At 45.7% G+C, this 21,937-nt stretch overlaps 2 protein-coding genes across 2 annotated transcripts; both read left to right on the top strand.

The window, feature by feature from the left end:
* The first annotated feature begins 12 nt into the window (after positions 1 to 12).
* LOC119137901 (low affinity immunoglobulin epsilon Fc receptor-like) lies at positions 13 to 551 on the top strand. The gene is made up of 2 exons (XM_037277509.1): positions 13 to 198; positions 270 to 551. Exons 1-2 carry the CDS (start codon positions 55 to 57, stop codon positions 528 to 530), a joined length of 405 nt encoding a protein of 134 aa, XP_037133404.1. The 5' UTR covers positions 13 to 54; the 3' UTR covers positions 531 to 551.
* A 12,855-nt stretch (positions 552 to 13,406) lies between these two features.
* Positions 13,407 to 15,472, top strand: LOC119137892. Its single transcript, XM_037277494.1, has 2 exons — positions 13,407 to 14,881; positions 15,010 to 15,472. Exons 1-2 carry the CDS (start codon positions 13,822 to 13,824, stop codon positions 15,063 to 15,065), a joined length of 1,116 nt encoding a protein of 371 aa, XP_037133389.1. The 5' UTR covers positions 13,407 to 13,821; the 3' UTR covers positions 15,066 to 15,472.
* Positions 15,473 to 21,937: the final 6,465 nt, after the last annotated feature.

Raw genomic sequence — 21,937 nt, 5'->3', positions numbered from 1 at the left:
GAACCGAGTGAGAGCTCTGTTCCCTCCCATCCGTCCTCTGCAGAAACCAGCGACATGTGGACCGGACTGAACGACCTGGCGCTTGCCGGCACGTTGGTGTGGTTGGACCGCCACGAGGTGACCTTCACCCACTGGGCCCCAGGAGAACCCAGCCAGCGCGTCGGCCTCGGCAAACACTGCGTGGCTGTGCTACGGCAGGTGCGTGCACAAATCAGCATTTGGAAGAAGAAGAGCTTTGCGTCCCACTGAAATGGATTGTTTTCTTTCAGACTGGAAGATGGAAGCTAATGTCCTGCGCCCAAGTCAACAGCTTCATGTGCAAAATGCCCACAGCGCATTTTCCAATTGCCTCACCGACTCCTACCATCCCCGTCGTGTCAGTCCCCAAGGTCGTGGCCAACCCGAGCCCGATGCTTGCCCCAGGCAAAAGTCCCTCATCGAAGCCACAGGCTGCCGGTGGAGAAACTCTACAAAGGCGCCCTCCAAGCAAGTCATCGAAGAAGAAGAAGAAGCAGCAGCAGCAGAATTAATAGCCTACTCTACTCTGTTCAGTAACTATAAATAGTATCCAGGGCTGTGGACTCGGGGACTCGGACGGACTCGGTCATTTTTGCCGGACTCGGACTCGGTGCTGATTTTGACCGAGTCCACCGAGTCCGACAATAAAAAAAATACGTTCAATTTTATTTTCATCATGCTGCTGAGAATGCGCGTAGGAATACTGTCCACAGCCCTGCTACGTTATGAACTAGCACAACTCAGGGAAAATGTTAGCGATCCGACGTTCAATTGGAACGTCGCCTCACTTTTACGTCCGCGCTCTCAGCAAGGGATCCTATATAAGCCGAACCAGCCAGTGTGAAAGCAGTTGCGTTCGTTGTGCATATATAATTAGCTATTTTGTCCCTCGGATAATCATGGCATCCAGAAAGAGTCATGTGTGGACGTATTTTGATGTGCAAGAAGAGAAGGCCGTGTGCATCGTAAACGATACATGTAATGCATGGTTATCGATGGGTTCTGTTGGCGCAAATCAGCAGGCCAACCTGAAGCGCCATCTCAAGAGGAAGCACCCAGAGGCATTCGCGAAGGTAAGCTTTTGATAAGTGGATTACAATTAATTTCCGGTATAATACTGTGTTGAGATTACTATAGTCCAGTGCTTCTCAATTATTTTCTGTTACGCCCCCCCTAGCAAGAAGAAAACTATTCGCGCCCCCCACTCCCCACCGTGACTATCCATCTCTGCATAACATTTTATCCTTATTAACATTAAAGAAAAAAAGAAAGACATATGGTCAAACTTACAAAGAATAACTTTATCAAATCGTGTTTTAAGTCTGCAACAGAAAAGATTTTAAGTGCATCAATGCCTGAAATTAAGAATAAATAAATCCTTGTTTAAACTGTAAACATGTTTGACCAACTAATTGCACCATTGCAAAATTAAATCAAATCAATAAATAATATTTAATAATTATAATAACTAATAAACTACAAAAACTAAAAAAATAATAACTTATTTATATTCAGTTCAGCAACATTAACTCAGGAGCACAATATATAAAACACTTGAACCTACAAAACAAGGTGAATTAAACAATTTGTGCTCTTTTTTTCTTTCTTTTTTTCATCAAAATGAGGAGGAAGTCAGGTTTAATGGCTACAATGAGCACGTTTTGCAGTGCACAGCTTTTCGAAGCGAGGTTCGAAGCATGATAGTGCAACTCTCAGCTCCTGCTCAATGTTTAGCTGGGACCTGTACTTGGTCTTCAGTGCAGCAACAGCAGAGAAGCCAATCTCACAAAGGTAAGATGTTGCAAAAGGAAGCAGAATGCTCATAGCTTTCTCCCCTAAGAGTGGATACTGCCTCTCTACACTCAGCCAGAATGCACAGAGTGTCTGTGATGTAAACCTCAGTCTCAATGTGGAGTCAGACGTCATGTCAATGAACTGCTCCTCTTCTGCAGAGCTGAAACCAGTTGGAGCTGGTGCACTGAAAGGGTCTCTCACCCAGTCATACTGGGAACTGTTTTCAGGGAAGTACTTTTTAAAGAATCCCATCAGTGAAGAAATGTGCTGCTTAATGTGTGGAATCACTGAGGTAGCATCATAGTCATTGGTGTCCACAAATTCATGCAGGTTCTCAAATGAATCGGTGTTTCCTTCATCAAGTTGCCTGCCCCACATTGCAAGCTTTCGGGTGAAAGAGCTAATCTTGTCTGTGACCTGAGGGAGGTGTTTATCTTTCCCCTGAAGCTGCAGATTCAGTTCATTTAGCTTTTCAAATATGTCACTCAGGTAGGCCAGTTTTCCCAGGAACTTCTCATCACAAAATCTTTCTGCCACTTCATACTTGTGCTCCTGCTCCAAAAACACTCTTATTTGCTCTCTGAGCTCAAAAACTCGGGACAAGACTTTTCCTCGTGACAACCACCTTGCTTCACTGTGATAGAGCACAGCTTGATGTTCAGCTCCCATCTCCTCACAGATGGCAGAGAAGACTCTTGTTTTTAGTGGTCTGGTCTTTATAAAATTGACTACACCTATGATGTCAGTCATAACCTCACTTAATTCAGGGGAAAGTTGCCTGGTTGCAAGTGCTTCTCTGTGTATAATACAGTGTGTCCACTCAGCATGAGGTGAGGCTGTCTTGATGAGTGCCCGAAGTCCTTTTCTCTTCCCTGCCATGGTTTGTGCACCATCACTGCAAACACCAATGCAGTTCTCCCACTTTAGCCCATTCTCAGTCAAAAAGGAGTCCAGAATTTTGAAGAGCTCTTCAGCTGTGGCTCTGTCTCGGACATATTTACAAAGAAGTAGATCCTCACACAGGGAGTTTGACAAGTCAAAACGTACATAAGCAATAAACAGACAGTCTTTGTTGCTGTCAGTTGCTTCATCAAACTGTAAGGCAAAACGTTTGTCTTTGAGTTTATCTACCAGCTGTTCTTGAAGATCGTTAGCGATGTCATCTATACGTCTGGCGACAGTGTCATTGGACAGAGGGATAGTTTTTAGTTTTGCTGCACTGGCGTCGTCCAGCATGACAGAGACCATGTCTAATGCTGCAGGCAGTATTAGCTCCTCTGCTATGGTGTGGGGCTTTTTGCACTGCGCGATTTGGTACGCCACCTTATATGATGCTAACAGCGCTCGATGGTTTACTGAAGTAGCCTTCACAAAACGGGATGACTGTTGGCCATATTCAGCACGTTTTCGCTGAAAAAACTCAAGTGGCTTATCGGCGTGATCGGGGTGTAACGTATTTAAGTGACGCGCCAATTTATTTGGCTTCATGCTGTCCGCTGCGAGCATTTTTAGACACAGCAGACACATCGGTCTTTCCTCGTCTCCAACTGTACTCACAGTGAAGCCAAGCGCTAAATACGCTTCGTCGTATTTCCTCGTCTTAGCTTTCGGCTGACTTTCTTTTGTTTCATTATCTTTGTTTCTCTCCGCTTTTCTTTTCATCCCTGTTAAAAACTTTTTCATGTTGGTGGTTATGTTGAATAACGGAGGCTATAGACGGGACGCAGTCGGAGCTTTCTGTTGACTCAACACTGCTAACCAAGGCAAACCTGTTGTCTTGTAAGTCGTAAAATGTTGCACTGTCGCAAACGTGACAGAAGTAACAATGAGAGCGCCACTGCCGCCTATTGTAGTAAATGCGCAATTACACTTTATTCTAGTACTGCCAAAAAAAAAGCCTGTTCCCCAGGGTCACACGCGCCCCCCCAGGTATTGCACCGCGCCCCCCTTGGGGCGCCCCACTATTTGAGAAGCACTGGTTTACACCGAACCTCAGGAGGCTGCGCAAAGTCAAGGAGGAGGCCTACAGGAGCGGCGACCGCGACCTGTTCAGGCAGACCAGAAACACACTGAACCGAGAGGTCAGGAAAGCCAGGAGGTGTTACGGGGAGAACCTGAAGAGACACCTCTCTGCCAATCCTGATCCCTCAACAGTGTGGAAAGGTCTGCAGAGCATCACGGGCTACAAGAAACGAACCCCCCGTCCTGTGGAGAGCCCAAGGCTTGCTAACCAGCTAAACGAGTTCTACTGCAGGTTTGATCGGTTCTCCCACAAAACGGGACTTCCTGCAGCACAATCTACATACTCACCTCTCCCCACAACGGCCCTGTCCACACCTCTATCATCGTTGTCACCCACTCTCTCTCTTGCAGAGGCCGCGCCCGCACTCCAGATCCGCGAGGAGGAAGTGCGCCAGATGTTCCGGAGACAAAAGACCAGGAAGGCACCGGGCCCAGACGGCGTGTCACCTTCCTGCTTGAAAGTCTGCGCTGAGCAGCTGGCGCCCACCTTTGCACGGATCTTCAACCGTTCTCTGGAGCTGTGTGAGGTGCCCTCGTGCTTCAAGAGCTCCACCATCGTTCCAGTGGCCAAGAAGCCCGCCATCACAGGTTTGAATGACTACAGACCTGTCGCACTGACATCTGTGGTCATGAAATCTTTCGAGAGGTTAGTGCTGAACCACCTGAAGGAGGTCATGGGCCCCCTGCTTGACCCCCTCCAGTTTGCCTACCGGGCAAACAGGTCAGTGGATGATGCGGTCAACATGGGACTGCACTACATCCTGCACCACCTGGACACCCCAGGAACGTACGCCAGGATCCTGTTCGTGGACTTCAGCTCGGCGTTCAACACCATCGCTCCTGACATCCTCCAACAGAAGCTCATCCAGCTTGCGGTGCCTGCCTCCACCTGTCAGTGGATCACCAGCTTCCTGACCAACAGGAGACAGCGTGTGAGGCTGGGGGGCATCACATCTGACACCCGGACCACCAATACTGGAGCCCCTCAGGGGTGCGTCCTCTCCCCACTGCTCTTCTCTCTCTACACCAATGATTTCTCCTCAGGTGACTCTCCTGTGAAGCTCCTGAAGTATGCAGACGACACCACTCTCATCGGAATGATCCAGGACGGTGATGAGACTGCGTACAGACAGGAGGTGGAGCGGCTGGTCCACTGGTGCAGCCAAAACCATCTGGAGCTGAACCCGCTCAAGACCGTGGAGATGACAGTGGATTTCAGGCGAGACCCTTCACCACTTTTACCCCTCACTATCCGCAGTAATACTATTCTCTCCACAGACACCTTCAAGTTCCTGGGAACCACAATCTCTCGGGATCTGAAATGGACCGGCCACATAGACTCTGTCCGGAAGAAGGCCCAGCAGAGGCTGTACTTCCTGAGACAGCTCAAGAAGTTCAACCTGCCGCGAGAGCTTCTGAAGACCTTCTACACTGCCATCATCCAGTCTGTCCTCTGCACCTCCATCACTGTCTGGTTTGGATCGGCCTCCAAACAAGACAAGCACAGACTGCAACGGACAATCAGGACTGCAGAAAAGATCATTGAAATCAACCTCCCATCTATCCAAGACTTGTACCTGTCCAGGACCAGGAAACGTGCAAGGAACATCTCTACAGACCCTTCTCACCCAGGTTGCAGTCTGTTTGAACTACTCCCCTCCGGACGGCATTACAGAGCTCGGTACGCCAAAACCAGCAGACACAGAGACAGCTGTTGCTCTGATGAACTCACACCACTCTTAGAGTCTCAGAGTCATTACTGTGCAATAACATCCTGCTCTCCACACCTTTTTTGAATTTGTCTACACTGTTTGTACTATGTGTCCTCTCTGCATCCATTGCAGCCTGGTCATCCTGGAAGAGGGACCTTCCCATCTGTGGTCTCTTCTCAAGGTTTCTCATTTCCCCTAGCTGGAGTTTTTGTCACGAACGGAGAGGAATGGAGCGAGGACGACCAAATGCAGCTTGGACCAGGGTTTAATGTAGCAAACTCAAAGGACAGACCCGGCAGACTAACGTGTCTAAACAACAAAACCAAAAGGACTGACCGCCAAAGACGTGAAACAAAAGACAGGAACCAAACAACCTCATGACAGTGACACGTGCATTGTCCGCACAACACATGCAATGCTCCGACGGCGAGTGACACGCAAACAGAACTTAAATACAACACAGGTAACGAGAGGCAGGTGCGTGTGATTCCACTAATCAAGGGCACACAGGAAGGGAGGGTCGAGCACACAGACACACAGAAACTACGACAACCTATACACAACCGGACAACATCCCGGGTCGAGCGCTGAAGGACTGCGCTGGTGAGCTGACGGGTGTCTTCACGGACATCTTTAACACTTCCCTGCAGCAGGCCATCGTCCCGTCGTGTTTCAAAGCTGCCACCATCGTACCTGTGCCGAAGAAACCTGCTCCGTCCTGCTTCAATGACTACCGCCCCGTGGCACTTACGCCCATCATCATGAAGTGCTTTGAGCGGCTTGTCATGGAGCACATCCGATCCGTTCTCCCCCCCACCATTGACCCCTTCCAGTTTGCGTACCGAGCCAAACGGTCCTCTGAGGATGCCATCTGCTCTGCCCTCCACTCGGCCCTCACCCACCTGGAGGGGAGGGACTCGTATGTGAGGTTGCTGTTTGTGGACTTCAGTTCTGCCTTCAACACCATTGTGCCACAACGTCTCATCAGCAAACTTGACAAGCTGGGCCTCAGTACCTGCCTCTGCAACTGGCTACTGGACTTCCTCTGTCAGAGGCCACAGGTGGTGCGTGTTGGCGACAAAATCTCCGCCAGCATCACGCTGAGCACAGGGGCCCCCCAAGGCTGCGTGCTCAGTCCGCTGCTCTTCACCCTCCTGACGCATGACTGCACTGCCACCTACAGCGACAACCGCATAGTGAAGTTTGCTGACGACACGACTCTGGTGGGTCTCATCACCAAGGGAGACGAGACTCAATACAGGCTGGAGGTTGACCTTCTGACCACGTGGTGCAGGGACAACAACCTCCTGCTGAACGTCGACAAGACCAAGGAGATTGTTGTTGACTTCCGGAAGGGTCACGCCCAACACCTGCCGCTGACCATCGACGGTGCTGTGGTGGAGAGAGTGAGCAGCGCCAGGTTCCTGGGGGTGCACATCAGTGAGGATCTCTCCTGGTCCACCAACACCGCATCACTGGCGAAGAAGGCCCAGCGCCGCCTGTACTTCCTTCGGAAACTCAGGCGAGCGGGCGCTTCTCCGGCCGTCATGACTACATTTTACCGCGGCACCATTGAGAGCGTCCTCTCCAGCTGTATTGCTGATTGGGGTGGCAGCTGCACTGACTACGACTTGAAGGCCCTGCAGCGCATAGTGAACACGGCTGGTAAGATTATTGGTGCTTCACTCCCCTCCCTGAAGGACATTTACACCTCCCATCTCACCCGCAAGGCGACCGCGATTGTGAGTGATGTGAGTCACCCCGCTCACTCTTTGTTTGATCTTCTGCCCTCTGGGAGGCGGTACAGGAGCCTGCGCTCCCGCACCACCAGACTCTCCAACAGCTTCATACTCCAGGCTGTTAGGATCCTGAACTCGCTCCCCCTTTCTGCGTAGCGTCCTGTTCTTTGCGCTATGCTTACTGTCTGCTGTATGCACACTGGCTCAGTTTTGCTCCTCTTATTTATTGGGTTATTGGTTTATTATTTATTCATCGCTCATTTTATTTATTTGTTATTTTTTATTTATTATTTATTGTTTGTGCCTTCTTGTTTTTATTTTGTGTCGTCTGCTTGTATGTCTCGTCACCGTGGGATGGAGGAAACGGAATTTCGGTTTCTTTGTGTGTCTTGACATATGAAGGGATTGACAATAAAGCTGACTTTGACTTTGACTTTGACATCACAAAACTGGGGACGAGACATGACAGTTTTGAGTTTTTCCTTGCCCTTTTGGGAGTTTAAGATCAGGGGATGTTTGAGAATATTTGCCATTTTTCACATGTCCTGAGTGTTGTTAAAATGTTGAACAGCGGGTGTGATTTACCGAAGTCAGATTCCTTGTTTGGCACGCTCAAACATGGCGAATAAAAAAACTCTTGAATCTTGAAGAAAAAATAAAACCAACACAATGCATGAATTCACGACAAATGACATACCAGCAAATCAGTAGGACTTCTGCTGTTGCCTTTGCGAGACCAGTTCAGATATGCGTTATCACGAATTTATAAATCAGGTGTGTTCGGACCTCCGCAGTGGAGGCTCTGCTGAACCAGACCGACTCACCGAACCCCTAGAGTTTGACCGAATCCAGGTTAAGAACCACTGGTTTAGAGACTGTTGTTTCTGCAAAAGGAGGAACTACTAAATATTGATGTCATTTTTCTGTTGGGGTTTCCAAATGTATGCACCTGCCTACTTTTGTTTAAATAACGATTGCACAGTCTGCAAATCCTATAAACTTCATTTCACTTCTCAAATATCACTGTGTTGATCACTGCCGTCATCGGCCATGCATGGATTCGGGCCATCTGATTGGTTCCTTTGCCCCCCCCCCCCCCTACACACACAGGAATTGGTTAGGACTTGATTAGTTGGCTGTCTGTTCAGAGCAAGGAACAAGCCACTAGCCCCACGGGAAGTTGTCATTTTCTGTAAGCTTGCGTGTATGTAAATTTGTCATGGTCCAACGTAAGACTGTTGAGGGTGAATAAAAAATAACTGCAACAAGTTTATTCTGCTATTAACCAGATTGAAACCGGGGTTGCAGCGGCCTCAATGCTGTATTATGGCCAATATGCAGTTGCATGTTTCGGGAGAGAAAACAAACTCCAGCCGAATCGGCCACTACAGGTTAACTAAAGGCCATATCATAGAAATGTGTCTTTAAACGTGTCTTAAATGTTTCTACTGAGGTAGCAGTTCTAATATCCATTGGTAGGGCATTCCAAAGCTTTGGAGCCCGAATAGAAAATGCTCTAGACCCTTGGCCCTCGGTGTCGCTAAAAGACTAGCGTTTTGCGAACGAAGGTTACGAGACGGAACATAAGGAACAACTAGGTCGACGAGATATGAAGGCGCTAAGCCATGCAGTGATTTATAGGTTAATAGAAGAACCTTGAAGTCACATCTTAAATGGACTGGGAGCCAATGTAAGTTGGCTAATATTGGGGTAATGTGATCAACTTTTCTTGTCCGTGAGAGCAGCCTTGCAGCAGCATTTTGTACTAGCTGTAGACTTTTGATGCGGGACTTAGGAAGACCAGCGAATTATACATTACAGTAGTCCAGGCGCGATGTGACGAACGCATGTATAATAGTTTCCGCATCACCGGTCGAGAGGATCGGACGAATCTTTGCAATATTACGAAGGTGAAAAAACGCAATTCTGGTTATATTCTTAATGTGCTTTTGAAAGGAGAGCGTTTGGTCAAATATTACCCCGAGATTAGTTACAGTATCGCTCAGAGTGATAATACGGTTATCTATAGTTATAGTGGTTTCCTTAAATAAGTGTTGATAACGACTTGGACCAATTATCAACATCTCAGTTTTATCTGGGTTAAGACGAAGGAAGTTGAGAGACATCCATTGCTTGATCTCCGCAAGGCACGCCTCAAGATTACAACAATCCCGCGGAACCTTTCATCGATAACGGCATATATAATTAGGTGTCATCCACGTAGCATTGAAAACTAATATTATATTTACGTATTATGTCCCCAAGCGGAATCATATAAATATTAAATAGAATTGGTCCGAGTACCGATCCTTGTGGGACACCACACGTAACATTATAGAGCTCAGAGGACGTATTGCCATGGACCACTCGGTGCGTCCTGTCTGATAGATAGGAATGGAACCAGCCTAGTGCTGACCCTGAAATAACAACACAACTTTTAAGACGCCCTGATAAAATATCGAAGTCTACAGTGTCGAAGGCAGCACTAAGATCGAGTAGTAACAATACAGATGAAGTGTTTGAATCCATAGCTATGAGAAGATCGTTAGTCACTTTAGCAAGTGCTGTCTCAGTGGAATGATTAGCTCTAAAACCAGACTGAAAAGAGTCATATCGATTATTGGCGACCATGTAATCAATAAGCTGCTGCGCTACTACTTTTTCAAGAAGTTTTGCTATAAATTCGAGGTTTGAAACTGGCCTATAATTACTGAGACAGTCCGGGTCAAGATTTGGTCGCTTAAGTAACGGTTTAATGATAGCCGTTTTAAAGGCTGTTGGCACTATACCAGAGGAGACAGACAGATTGATTATATTTAAGACGGACGGTCCTAAAATTTGAAATCATTCTTTAAGTAGTTTGGCTGGAAGAGGGTCGAGTAAACATGTTGTTTGTTTAGCCTCACTAACCAATTGTGTAAGCCTTTCAAGGGACACGCTTTTAAAATTTGAGAGGGTTATTACATGATCATCAGCGCTGGTAAACGGCGGTCTCGACTGATCGATTGGAATGGTATTCTTGATCTCGTCCCTAATGGATTCAGTCTTTTGAGCAAAAAATTTCATAAACTCATCAGCTGAGTGGAAGGAACTATCGGGGGTCGGCTGGCGTAGTGTCAGCTTAGCCACTGTATCAAATAGGTGTTTAGGATTGTTTTTATTGAGATTAATAACTTGCGAAAAATAACGAGTTTTTGCTAAGATAAGCGCATCTTTATATTTCAGGAGGCTGTCCTGCCATGCCTGATGGAAAACCTCAAGTTTGGTTAAACCCCATCTGCGCTCATGCTTTCTACATAATTGCTTAAGCGTACGTGTTTCATCTGTGAACCACGGAGTAGGCAATCTACGGCGAGTTTTCAGACGTAGCGGCGCCACAGAGTCGATGGCATTTAACAATGTCGCATTGAATTCATTTGTAAGATTATCAATAGAGCCGATGTATGCGGGAAATATGGCGGTTGCTGGCGACAGTAACTCAGATAGCGCAGTTGCAATCATGGAGTTAAAATTACGGCTCCTATAATTCTGATTGCTCTCTTGTCTTTGACAAGGAACTAAAATTTCTAATTTTATTAAGTAATGATCAGACAGAACACTAGTGTATGGCAGTACTGCTATATTTGAGGTTGCAAGTCCTCGGGATAATATCAGATCTAAGGTATTCCCATTCTTATGCGTTGCTGCCTGTACGGCTTGCGTAAAACCAAACGTATCAGTTAATGTCTGAAACGCATTTGTAGTCGAATTTTGTAGTGTTGAAGTTTGGAATAAAGTTAAATAACATTAAAAAATATGATGATGAATTATCATTAGTACTACAGTTGTGCATTGTGACTACTGTATAATTAAAAGCTGTTTTTGACTAGTTAAGAAATATTGACTTTCAATTTCGGCACCGTGACTTAATCTGTTCGTGATGATGTTGAAATCTCATCCCAGTCTTGTCATTTTTTTTCCTTCTTGCTCGATTATCCTAGTATGTCATTGTAAAAGTATGAACCGATTACATTTGTATATTGAGCTACCACTGTCTCCCTGTATGTTAGCAATGCTAACACCTTGATCAATGCTTCATTTTTTCCATCTTGGTATTTTCAACTCAGTATTTGTAATCATAAAAGACATTCAAAGCATTGTGGAAATGTCACTTAATTATTTTCTTCCCCTTTCTGTTATTTCTTTCCCTGCAGGACATAACTCTACTTCCAAGGTGAGGCATGATTCAGTCAGTCAATTTTATGTTATCATCATTATAAAGTGCTTGTATTTCAAGTTCCTGTGATGATAGTTTTGAAATCGCGATTAAATTTGGCCACTGTTTCTGTATTTTAGTCAATGGTTTGTTTAATTTTGATTACTATGCTTATGTATTGTTATTGTGCTTTTGGTTAAGTAGTGAACACTGAAGTTCAAAACCTAGGTGTTGGATGACAAAATTACTTATACCTGATCCGATACAAAAGAAGCATCCAGGAGCAAATTATTAGTTTAGCATTCTTTTATGTTATAATTGGGGTCACTGTACCGTTTACATTTGTACATTGCGGTAACATTGTATACTGTAAGTTAGACATGCTTCCGCCATAATCAAAGTTTCATTTTCTCCATCTCATAAACTCTAGTGCGACAGAAACCGTCACTGTACATCATTACGTTGTGCCATAATATTTTCAAGATGTGCTATACCACCCACAAATTCATTTGTACCACATTCTTCTCACTAATAAGCCTCTTGTATACAAGTTAAAACTACAGCTAAAACAGTTTTGCGTCTGATTTTTCCAATGTTATGTAATGTCTTCTTTTAATAAATAAATTAATCAATTATAATGTAATTTTGCTTTGAGTTAGTTGTAAATTGAAAGCATGACTAATTACATTGTAGCTTATTGATATATGTTTTTTTTTCCTGCAGAGCTCCGTGACCTGTGGTTCTGCGACGCTCCGTGGACCTGTATTTCTGCGACGCTCCGTGGACCTGTATTTCTGCGACGCTCCGTGGACCTGTATTCTGTGACGCTCCAGGGACCTGTGGCTGACCCCCTATAGCCTCTCTTGTGGCTGCTCTATCTTTTGTCTTCTGTCTTCCTTCTATCTCACATCCTTGAGAACTTGACATGCCGAGGAAAGGAAGGCGATCCCAGGCTGTAAAGTTGAGCTGGGAGCGACGTGCCAAACGTCGATGCTCCCCGCCACCAGTTACATGCAGTGATCCAACCTTACCTACCCGGCATAATGACTTCGAACGTGCAAATACTGCACTTTTTGAAACTCCTGACACATGTGCCAATACTGCACTTTTTGAACCTGAACATGGCCTTGAGCCACATTTTGAAACTGAACGCGGTCATGATCCACACTCTGAAACTGACGAACGTGGCCATGATCCACTTTGTCAAACTGAACGTGGTCATGATCCGCACTTTGAAACTGACGAACGTGGCCATGATCCACTTTGTCAAACTGCTGAACGTGCCCTTGATGCACATTTTGAGATTGTTCATCACCGTGCCAATATTGCACAATTTGAGACTGATTCCTGTGACACTGGGCCTGACATTCCCGCTGCAGCCACGGCTTCTGTGCAACCTCATTTGGTAACGTATGTGTTGGCATCTCACAGCCAAGCTCATCCGAGATATGGAGAATTCAGAAACAGTCAATGTGTGGCTAACTCTGTTAGATTTCTGGCTTTCTTCCAGGAGTTCAATCACCTGACCAGCTCTGACCTTGATGCTGTTCTTAATGTTGGCAATGAACTGTATACATGTACTGTTGCTGCATTGAAAGCCCAAGGATGCTTCTTGGACAGATTGCTGACGGCTGATGAACTTCCAGGGATTGTGCGTGGTTTTTCTAAGCAGCATGTCTTAATAAAGAGTCAGTCAATGGGTGGTTTGTTCACCTCTTTCTACGGAGATGAGCTGTTTCTGAACCTTCGTGACAGACTCCAGTGCTTGACCTCAGAGGTCAATTATGCGCTTCTGATTATGCGGTTAACGTGCATTGCTGTTTTCCGAGACCACCAAGGCAGGTATGGATTTTTTGATCCCCACTCTAGAGGACGAGATGGCCTCCATGCTGACAATGGGACAGCGGTCATGATGCTCTTCACGTGTGTCCGACCTGATCGATAAGTTGACGGAGGTTTATACAAGCTTGAGATGCTTTGGTAATTAGCCGTATGAGCTTGTACCGATCTGCTTTGAACCTGTTGAAGTTCCCGTAAGTAACCATGAGATGGCGCCATGTACACAGTTACCTCCCGTGATGAACATCGATGAAGCAGACCTGTTGCTGAGATTCTCTCATGTGTTGAGACGAGCGAGACTACACCGTGTTCAGGTGAACGTCACTACCAAAAATTTATCGATAACGACAGTGAAGCGGTTTTCCCAACAACAGGTAAACAGCTGCCAAATGTGTCAAAAATTCCAAAATCTCGTAGGGCAAAGTTCCAACGACAAATAAAAGCACAGGAAAAGTTAAAAGAAAAATCTGAAGTGAGACGTAAAAAACAGGAACTAAAGAGAATGATGAAGAACTCTAAAGAGAAGGAACAGTACAGTCAAAATGCAGAGGTAAGACAAAGGAAATTGGGTTATATTAGGACCCGTGATCAACAGGACAAGCGTTTTTGTTCCAAACAAAAGTCCTATTTTACACAACGTTGTCAGACGGATCATGAGTTTAAGAAGAAAAACCGTTCCCGTTTCTCACGTCGTTATAGGACAGATGAGTGTTTTACGATGAGACGACGCGCTTACATTACAGAACGTTACCGTGACGATGTTGGGTTTAAGAACAGACAGCGTTCGTACATCACAGAACGTTACCGTGACGATGTTGGGTTTAAGAACAGACAGCGTTCGTACATCACAGAACGTTACCGTGACGATGTTGGGTTTCGAAACAGGCAGCGCTATTACATTACACGCCGTTATTTAAACAACCCTGAATTCCGATTCAAACATCAGGAAATCATGAGGCGCATAATGAAAACAAAATCTGATTCACTGAGGACTAAAACAATACGCAGAGTAAGTACGCTTTTACAAAAATACAAAGTCATAAACCAACTATGTAGGGAGCGAAATGACTGTGTGATTATGAAAGCTGTTGAGCTATTCAAAGCCCAGATTAAGAATGGCCCCACATTTGTCTGCACTGTTTGCCACAGAGCATTGTTTCCGAACCAAGTACGCCCTTGTCGACGTAGCTTTTATAAGAAAAACAGACATGTTGTTGCAAGTTGTCTCACGGGACAATTTGTCCATATTTGTGATGATGAATGTCAGGCCTCGTGCAGCGTACCAGCTGAAAGAAAACTGGAGTGGATATGTCACACTTGCTGTCCTCACCTCAAAGATGGTAAAATGCCTGCATTTGCTGTTGCGAACAATCTCACACTCTCTGATATTCCAAAGGAACTGTGTGGATTGAACATACTGGAGAGACACCTCATTTCAAAATGCATATCATTTGCCAAAATCGTACCTCTTCCCAAAGGTCAACAACGAGCCATTCGTGGAAATGTGGTGTGCGTGCCATCCGAAGTACAAGAGACGGTCAATGTCTTGCCGAGACTAAGAAGTAAGTCACAGATGTTGAGAGTGAAACTGAAGAGACGGCTTTGCTACAAAGGCCATCAGTTTTTTCAAACTGTCACTTGGTCCAAGCTAATGAGTGCTCTGATGAAACTGAAACAACTTCATCCACAGTACAGAAACATAACTATTCGCGACGATGCGGACCTTTGCGACCCAACCCTCACTGACGATGAGAGCAGCTCCGATGAAGCGGAAATGAGCGACAGTGAGTACAATGAGGAAGCTCTGGAGGAGATATACAGATTTGAGAGTGATGCTCTGTGTGGGATGAACAGTGACTCACAAGATGACAACAGTGGTAACAAACAGCAACCAGAAAATGCGGAAGACGGTGATCAACCAAATGGTGGAGTGATACTTGAATCATGTCTCCGACCAAATGATGTGTCAGAGGAAATTATGAGTTTTACAGAGGGCATTTATTGTGTTGCTCCTGCAGAAAGAAACAACCCAGTAAGCTTTTTCAAGACTCCCAAACTTGAGGCCATGGCTTTTCCAGTGCAGTTTCCCACTGGTCAAAACACCCTTGATGAACAGAGAGCAATAAAACTCACACCAAGCAAATATTTCAAAACGCGTCTGTGATGTGTGGATGAACGTTTTGCTCGAGATACCAACTACTTGTTTTTTGCCCAGTTTGTGACTGAAATTTCCCAGGCAACGTCGAGCATGACAATACAGCTACGCAAAGGTAAGCCTTTTACCAGGGATGGTCGAAGGATAAACAATGCCATGCTTCAGGACAAACGTGAAGTTGAGAAATTGGTGCGCAGCAAACATGCTGTCCGATTCATGACACCACTGAGAGGTACGCCAGCCTATTGGGAGAGAACCACCAAAGATCTTTTTGCTATGATCCGGCAGCTGGGCACACCCACGTTCTTCTGCACATTTTCTGCTGCCGAAATGCGTTGGGAAGAGGTCATCACTGCCATCAAAGCGCAACAAGGTGAAGTAGTGAATTTCGCCCAACTTGACTGGGCAACCAAGTGTGAGATTCTACGCAGCAATCCTGTGACGACGATGCGCATGTTTGACAAGCGTGTGGAAGCTCTGTTCAGAGATTTGATCCTCTCTCCGGCGCGACCGATTGGTGAGGTCGTCGACTACTTTTACCGACTGGAGTTTCAACACAGAGGAAGTCCTCACATTCATTGCCTCATCTGGGTTCGAGGTGCCCCTGTATTTGAGGAAGCCACAGATGGAGCCATCTGTCATTTTGTGTCTCGCTACATCTCGGCTGAGCTGCCGGACCCGCAGAAGGAACCGGAATTGTACAAAAAGGTCACAGAGGTTCAGATGCACAGCAAAAGTCACTCCAAAACGTGTGTCAAACACCAAGGTGCGAATTGCCGCTTTGGATTCCCCAAACAACCGTGCGATGAAACGATGATCGTCAGACCTGCGCCCGTCGACGACGACAATCGAGATCAACACAAGGAGAATCGGTTGGCGTCAAATGCCAAGCTTGTTCCCGTGCTAAGTCTGCTGAATGAGCCTGAAACGTCATCCCTGACTTTGCCTCAGCTACTGGCTAAATGTAAGCTCACCGGTGACGAGTACATGAACTGTTTGCACATGACGGCCTCGTCGAGTTCTGTCGTGCTTAAGCGAGAACCGAAGGACTGCTGGGTCAACAACTACAACCGCCATTTGCTTCTTGCGTGGGATGGAAACCTGGACATCCAATACATCCTGAATGCCTACTCTTGCATCGCCTACATCTGCAGCTACATCAGCAAAGCTGAACACGGTCTGAGCCAATACCTGAAATCGGTTATTGAAAACTCCCGCAGCGAAAATGTCAACGAGAGCGATGAAATGAAGCAAATTATGCAAGCGTACTGCAAGAAAAGAGAAGTGAGTGCTCAGGAATGTGTCGCACGCGCATGCGGCTTGCATATGAAACAGTCCTCCCGCAGTGTGGTATTTGTACAACCGAGTGACAATGCGCTGAAAATGAGTTATCCTCTCTCACTCCTTGAGGGCAAAACGCAGGAATCTCATGAAGTGTGGATGACTGGGCTGCCAGACAAATACAAACGCAGACCTCAAACAGAGGAATTTGAAGTAATGTGCTTGGCTGATTTTGCATCAACGTGCAGAATTGTTTATGGCAAACAAGTCAAAGGTAAGAATGTTTTGCCTCTGCTGAACGACATGGGGTTTGTCCAGAAAAGAACAGAAAAACATGCGGTCATCAAATACTGCAAATACTCTGAACAAAAGGATCCGGAGGAATATTACTGCTCCTTGCTCAAGCTGTACCTGCCTCATCGTGCTTGCTGATTGCCAGTTAAAATCTGAACGCTGTCCCGCGTATCAGTTGTTTCACGATCACGCCTGTGTACAGTTACCATATAACGACTCTGTGGAGCGTGTGTGCGAAATTGTCAGAAGGAACAGAGAAAGGTATGAGAAATACAGTCGAGACATTGACAATGCCATCCAAGAGGTGGAGGACAGTGGGCTCGTCATAAACGAATGGTGCCACCTGGCTCCCGAGAGTGAGTTGCAAAGACTCGAATGCGTTGAGGAAATCAACGCGAGACAGGACCCGAATGACAACGTGGAGGAAAATGTCCCGGACTATAACGTCAGGTCCAAAAGAACACAAATGTCCATCGTGACAGAGGCTGCTGCCATCGATCCCGCAGTGTTACGCGACATGTATCGTAACCTGAACCAAAAGCAAGCGTCCGTTTTCTACAAGGTCAGAGATTGGTGCATAAAACGTGTGTGTAGCCCAAAGCCGACTGAGCAGTTCTTCTACCACATCAACGGTGGCGCCGGGACCGGCAAATCGCATCTGATCAAGTGTATCCACGCAGAGGCTACCAAAATACTGCAGAGACTACCACGACTGGCTGAGGAGGCCGACATTTCCAAGCAAACGGTTGTTCTCGCGGCTTTCACTGGCACGGCGGCATTCAACATTTCCGGGACAACTTTGCATTGCCTACTCAAACTGCCGAGAAGTCTCAAACCCCCGTACCATGGCCTGGGCAATAAACTGGACAAAGTCAGAGCCGACCTGTCGATCGCCGAAATACTCATCATCGATGAGATTTCCATGGTGTCAAAAGACCTCTTTGCCTACGTGAATGCCAGGTTGAAACAAATCTAAGGAATTAATTTACCTTTTGGTGGCATGTCTGTTCTTGCTGTTGGAGATTTCTTTCAGCTCCCTCCTGTGGGACAGTCCAAACCTCTGTGCGTGTACGATCCCACGCGGCTGGACCACTGGCGTGACAACTTCACAAAGATCACACTCAGCGACATCATGAGGCAGAAAGACGATGTCGCCTTTGCTGAACTGCTGAACCGACTCCGCGTCAAAGAAAAGTCTGATGAACTGTCGGAACTGGACAGAGCTCTCCTTGCGACGAGGTACACTTCCCCAGAAATGTGTCCAAAGCATATTCTGCATGTTTTTGCCACCAATAAACAGGTGGATGGCCATAACTCTGCGATGCTGAATCTGCTTCATAAGGACATTGTGCAAATTGACGCAGATGACTACAAGAAAGACAAAGGAACTGGCAGAATGGCAAGGCAAGCTTCCCCTGTGCAAGGCGCTAAGAATGAGCTCCCGGACTCAATCAAAGTTGCCTTGGGTGCTCGTGTTATGATCACACGCAACGTTGATGTTCAATCAGGTCTGTGCAATGGGATGTTTGCAAAAGTTGTCAAATTGGTGAACTATCCAAACGAAGCACGTGTCCAGAAACTTGGGTTGGAACTTGATGTGAGTAAGACAGCACGTGCTGCTAACCCTGTGTACATTGACAGACAGGAGGACAAGCTGAAGAAGGGTGCAGCGGTGCGCCGACAGTTTCCCATTAAGCTTGCTTTTGCCTGCACGATCCATAAGGTACAAGGCATGACAACATCAGAGGCTGCAGTTTCGCTGAAAGGTGTTTTCGAACACGGCATGGGGTACGTAGCTCTGAGTAGAGTGACTTCGCTCAGTGGTCTGCATATTCTGCATATGGATGAGAGAAGACTTCATGCAAATCCACTAATCACTGCTGCTCTTGCTGAGATGGCAGAGGATTCTTTGGAGAGCGTCATGCCCCTCCTTCACGTGATGCCGTCGGTAGGTCGGGCAAATCACCTGGTTGTCCTCCATCATAACACCGAAGGGCTGTCTTGTCACGTGCAAGATATCGTGTCTCATCACGAACTGCTTTTTGCTGATGTTCTGTGCTTCACAGAGACACACCTCCAAGGATCAGTGGCCGATGGACGTGCTTGCTTGGAAGGCTACACGATGTTTCACAGGAACCGAAGTGATTCTTACACAAACTGTCCTGACTTGGCAACAAAACTTGGTGGCGGCGTAGGTATTTGTGTCAAAAGTCACATCGCAGCCCAGGAAAAGAAATACATTCAGGGTGTGACTGACATTGAATTTGTTGTGGTGAAACTTGAAGCTCCCCTCAATGTGTTGATTGCTGCCGTTTACAGGCCTCCACGCAACAGTCTGCGCACCTTTCTGCCAAGCTTGGGAAATCTCTTGCGGTACCTTGAAGTAATGGACCATCATCAGATCTTGGTATGTGGAGATTTTAATGAAGATATGCTATCTGCCTCATTCAAGCCCATTCTTGATTTGTTTCGCTCAAAAGGTTACACGCAACTCATAACCGCTGCTACCACTGACAAAAACACATTGCTTGACCTCATTTTTGTCTCTCGACCTCAGTGTGCTCTTCATTCAGGTGTCCTGCAAACGTACTACAGCTATCACAATCCTATTTTCTGTGTTTTGACCAGTGAAAGGTAAGTCACAGCTAAATCGTGCGGTTCAGCATTTTCAAAAACAACAAGGATGGAAATCGAAACGTGAATGGTGTCGTAAGTGTATAATAATAGTGGTGGGATGCGGTGGGTGATTTGTTGACTTGAGGAGAGATGGGATCCGGAGTGGAAGTGCTCATTACTTGACCTCTTTTTCTTTCTCTCGACCTCTGTGCTCTTTATTCAGGTGTCGTGCGAACATACAACAGCTATCGCAATCCGGTTTTCTGTGTTTTGACCAGTGAAAGGTAAGTCAAATCTAAATCATGTGTTTCAGTAGTTGGAAAAACAACGAGGACAGACATTGAATGGCGTAAGTGTATAATATTAGTGGTGGGATGTGGTGGGTGATTTGTTGATTTGAGATGAAATGGGATCTGGGGCCAAGGTGGCTCAGAATGGTAAACGTAATGTTGGCATTAGGCAGAAGCCTCACAATTTCCACATAGAAAATAACTACCGACCCATGTGGATAGCGATAGCTGCAAAAGCAGCTTTATACTGATAATATAAATTGGTGGCAAACATAATGAAATCCACCCCAATTTTGTACACTGAGGTTTCTGCTTGGTGCTAGCAATAAACCTGTTGCTTGGCTGGCATTACAAATGGAGAAAACATTGAATTGGAAAATAGTTATCGATGGCAAAGGTTTGGCTTGACACGAGAAGCATGCTTCAGAGTGAGTGCAGGGGAGACGGAGAGGAGTGGCCTTTTTAACTTGGATTCACTTTTATCATTTTTAAATGGTCCCAGGCAAATCATATGAGTGATAAATGGAAACAAACTGTGAGTAAAGCCATACATGAAACTGTGATTAAAAAGTATCATGAGTAAAGGTGGTCATACATGTAAAGACAAGGACAGTTGATGTAGCTGAACTCATGTCTGTGGTGGTAAGTTGAGGATGGGCCTGTATGTTGAGATGGAGTGGGGGTTGGTGTGGACTCAAGTTCAGTTAAGGGAAGGCCAAGGCTTTTGAAAATTTCTACAAGCCTTCCCTTAACTCGATGTAACTTTTTAAAATTTTAAACTTTTTAAATTAGCTTTCAAAAAGCCTTCCCTTAACTCAAGTTGATTTAACTTTTTAACTTGTAACATTTTAACTTTTTAAAGTTTTAACTTAAAATGTTTAACTTTCTAAATTTTTAACTTGCAACTTTTACATTTTTTTAAACTATCTTAGACGAGTTAAGGGGAGACTTTTTAACTTTTTACATTTTTAGATTTCTGATTTTACAATCACATTTTAAAGATAAGTTCTAGGAAGGCCTTTTAAACTTTATTTATTTTTATTTGTTTTTCACATTACTTATTTCAGTTATTTATGTATTATATTTTTTCTACGTCATAATCATGAGGCGAGAACAGAAAACAGACTAGGTAAGTTTCTCATCATGAGACATGTTTTATCTTTCTTTCAAAAGACAGTAAATGCTGCTATTTCACTCTTCTGTATTTTAACAGTTTCTTTTATCTGGCGAAAGCGGCTCATCCACAGTCCACTGACCAAAGACTTCCTCTCTTCGGCCATGTACCAGCCAAAAGCCGCCTTAAGTCCAGGAAAAGTTTTCTGAAAAGTGTCCCACCCCTCAGAACACCGAGTTAGGCAGTGAAAGAGTCACTCGGTGGGAAGAAAGACTTGACAATCTTCCACCAGAAACTACAATGGAGCTTAAGGCAAGCGAGGCAATGCCCCCAGGAGCAGACACCAACTATGCAACGTGGAAATGCCTAAATAGACTAAGATCTGGTGTTGGATGTGCAAAAGTCACTCTCGCCAAATGGGGACATCTGGATGATCGGAACACCGAGTGTGACTGTGGCACTGAACCGCAGACCATGCAACACCTCCTCATGTGCCCCCTGCTGGAACATCCCTGCACAGCATCGGATTTAGCAGAGTTTAACGAGAAGGGACAGAAATGTGTTCAGCTGTGGCTGAACCACATCTAGCCAAGCCTGTAACTAACTGCCTTGTAGCCACGATAAGAAGAAGCTCATCCCCAGAATCGAGGCCAGAGGTAGGCATGACATATTACTTTATTGTAATGTAAGTGTAGAAACTCAATGTTTGTTTTTTTAGTTTTTCATGTTGCCTGTGGCTCCACGTGCTCCGTTTGTCTCGACAGGAGCTCGGCCACCCTGGGAATCAACCTTGATGAGAACCCACCTAACAGACCAAACAGAACTACTTTATAGGCTTTCTTGTCGTCACAGAGGGCAACAGTTGCAT

The sequence above is a fragment of the Syngnathus acus genome, chromosome 19 (assembly GCF_901709675.1).
Source record: "Syngnathus acus chromosome 19, fSynAcu1.2, whole genome shotgun sequence".
Taxonomy (NCBI): Eukaryota; Metazoa; Chordata; class Actinopteri; order Syngnathiformes; family Syngnathidae; genus Syngnathus; species Syngnathus acus.
The sequence above is the reverse complement of the archived record's forward strand: the minus strand, read 5'-3'. Positions and strand labels throughout refer to the sequence as shown.

What these genes read in the sequence shown, in the direction of transcription:
- LOC119137901 (XM_037277509.1), top strand. Translation starts at nt 55, where the DNA reads ATGTGGACCGGACTGAACGACCTGGCGCTTGCCGGCACGTTGGTGTGG. An exon ending in GCGTGGCTGTGCTACGGCAG is followed by an intron (nt 199 to 269) that starts GTGCGTGCACAA and finishes GTTTTCTTTCAG; the next exon opens with ACTGGAAGATGGAAGCTAAT.
- LOC119137892 (XM_037277494.1), top strand. Translation starts at nt 13,822, where the DNA reads ATGATGAAGAACTCTAAAGAGAAGGAACAGTACAGTCAAAATGCAGAG. An exon ending in TGTCTTGCCGAGACTAAGAA is followed by an intron (nt 14,882 to 15,009) that starts GTAAGTCACAGA and finishes CTTCATCCACAG; the next exon opens with TACAGAAACATAACTATTCG.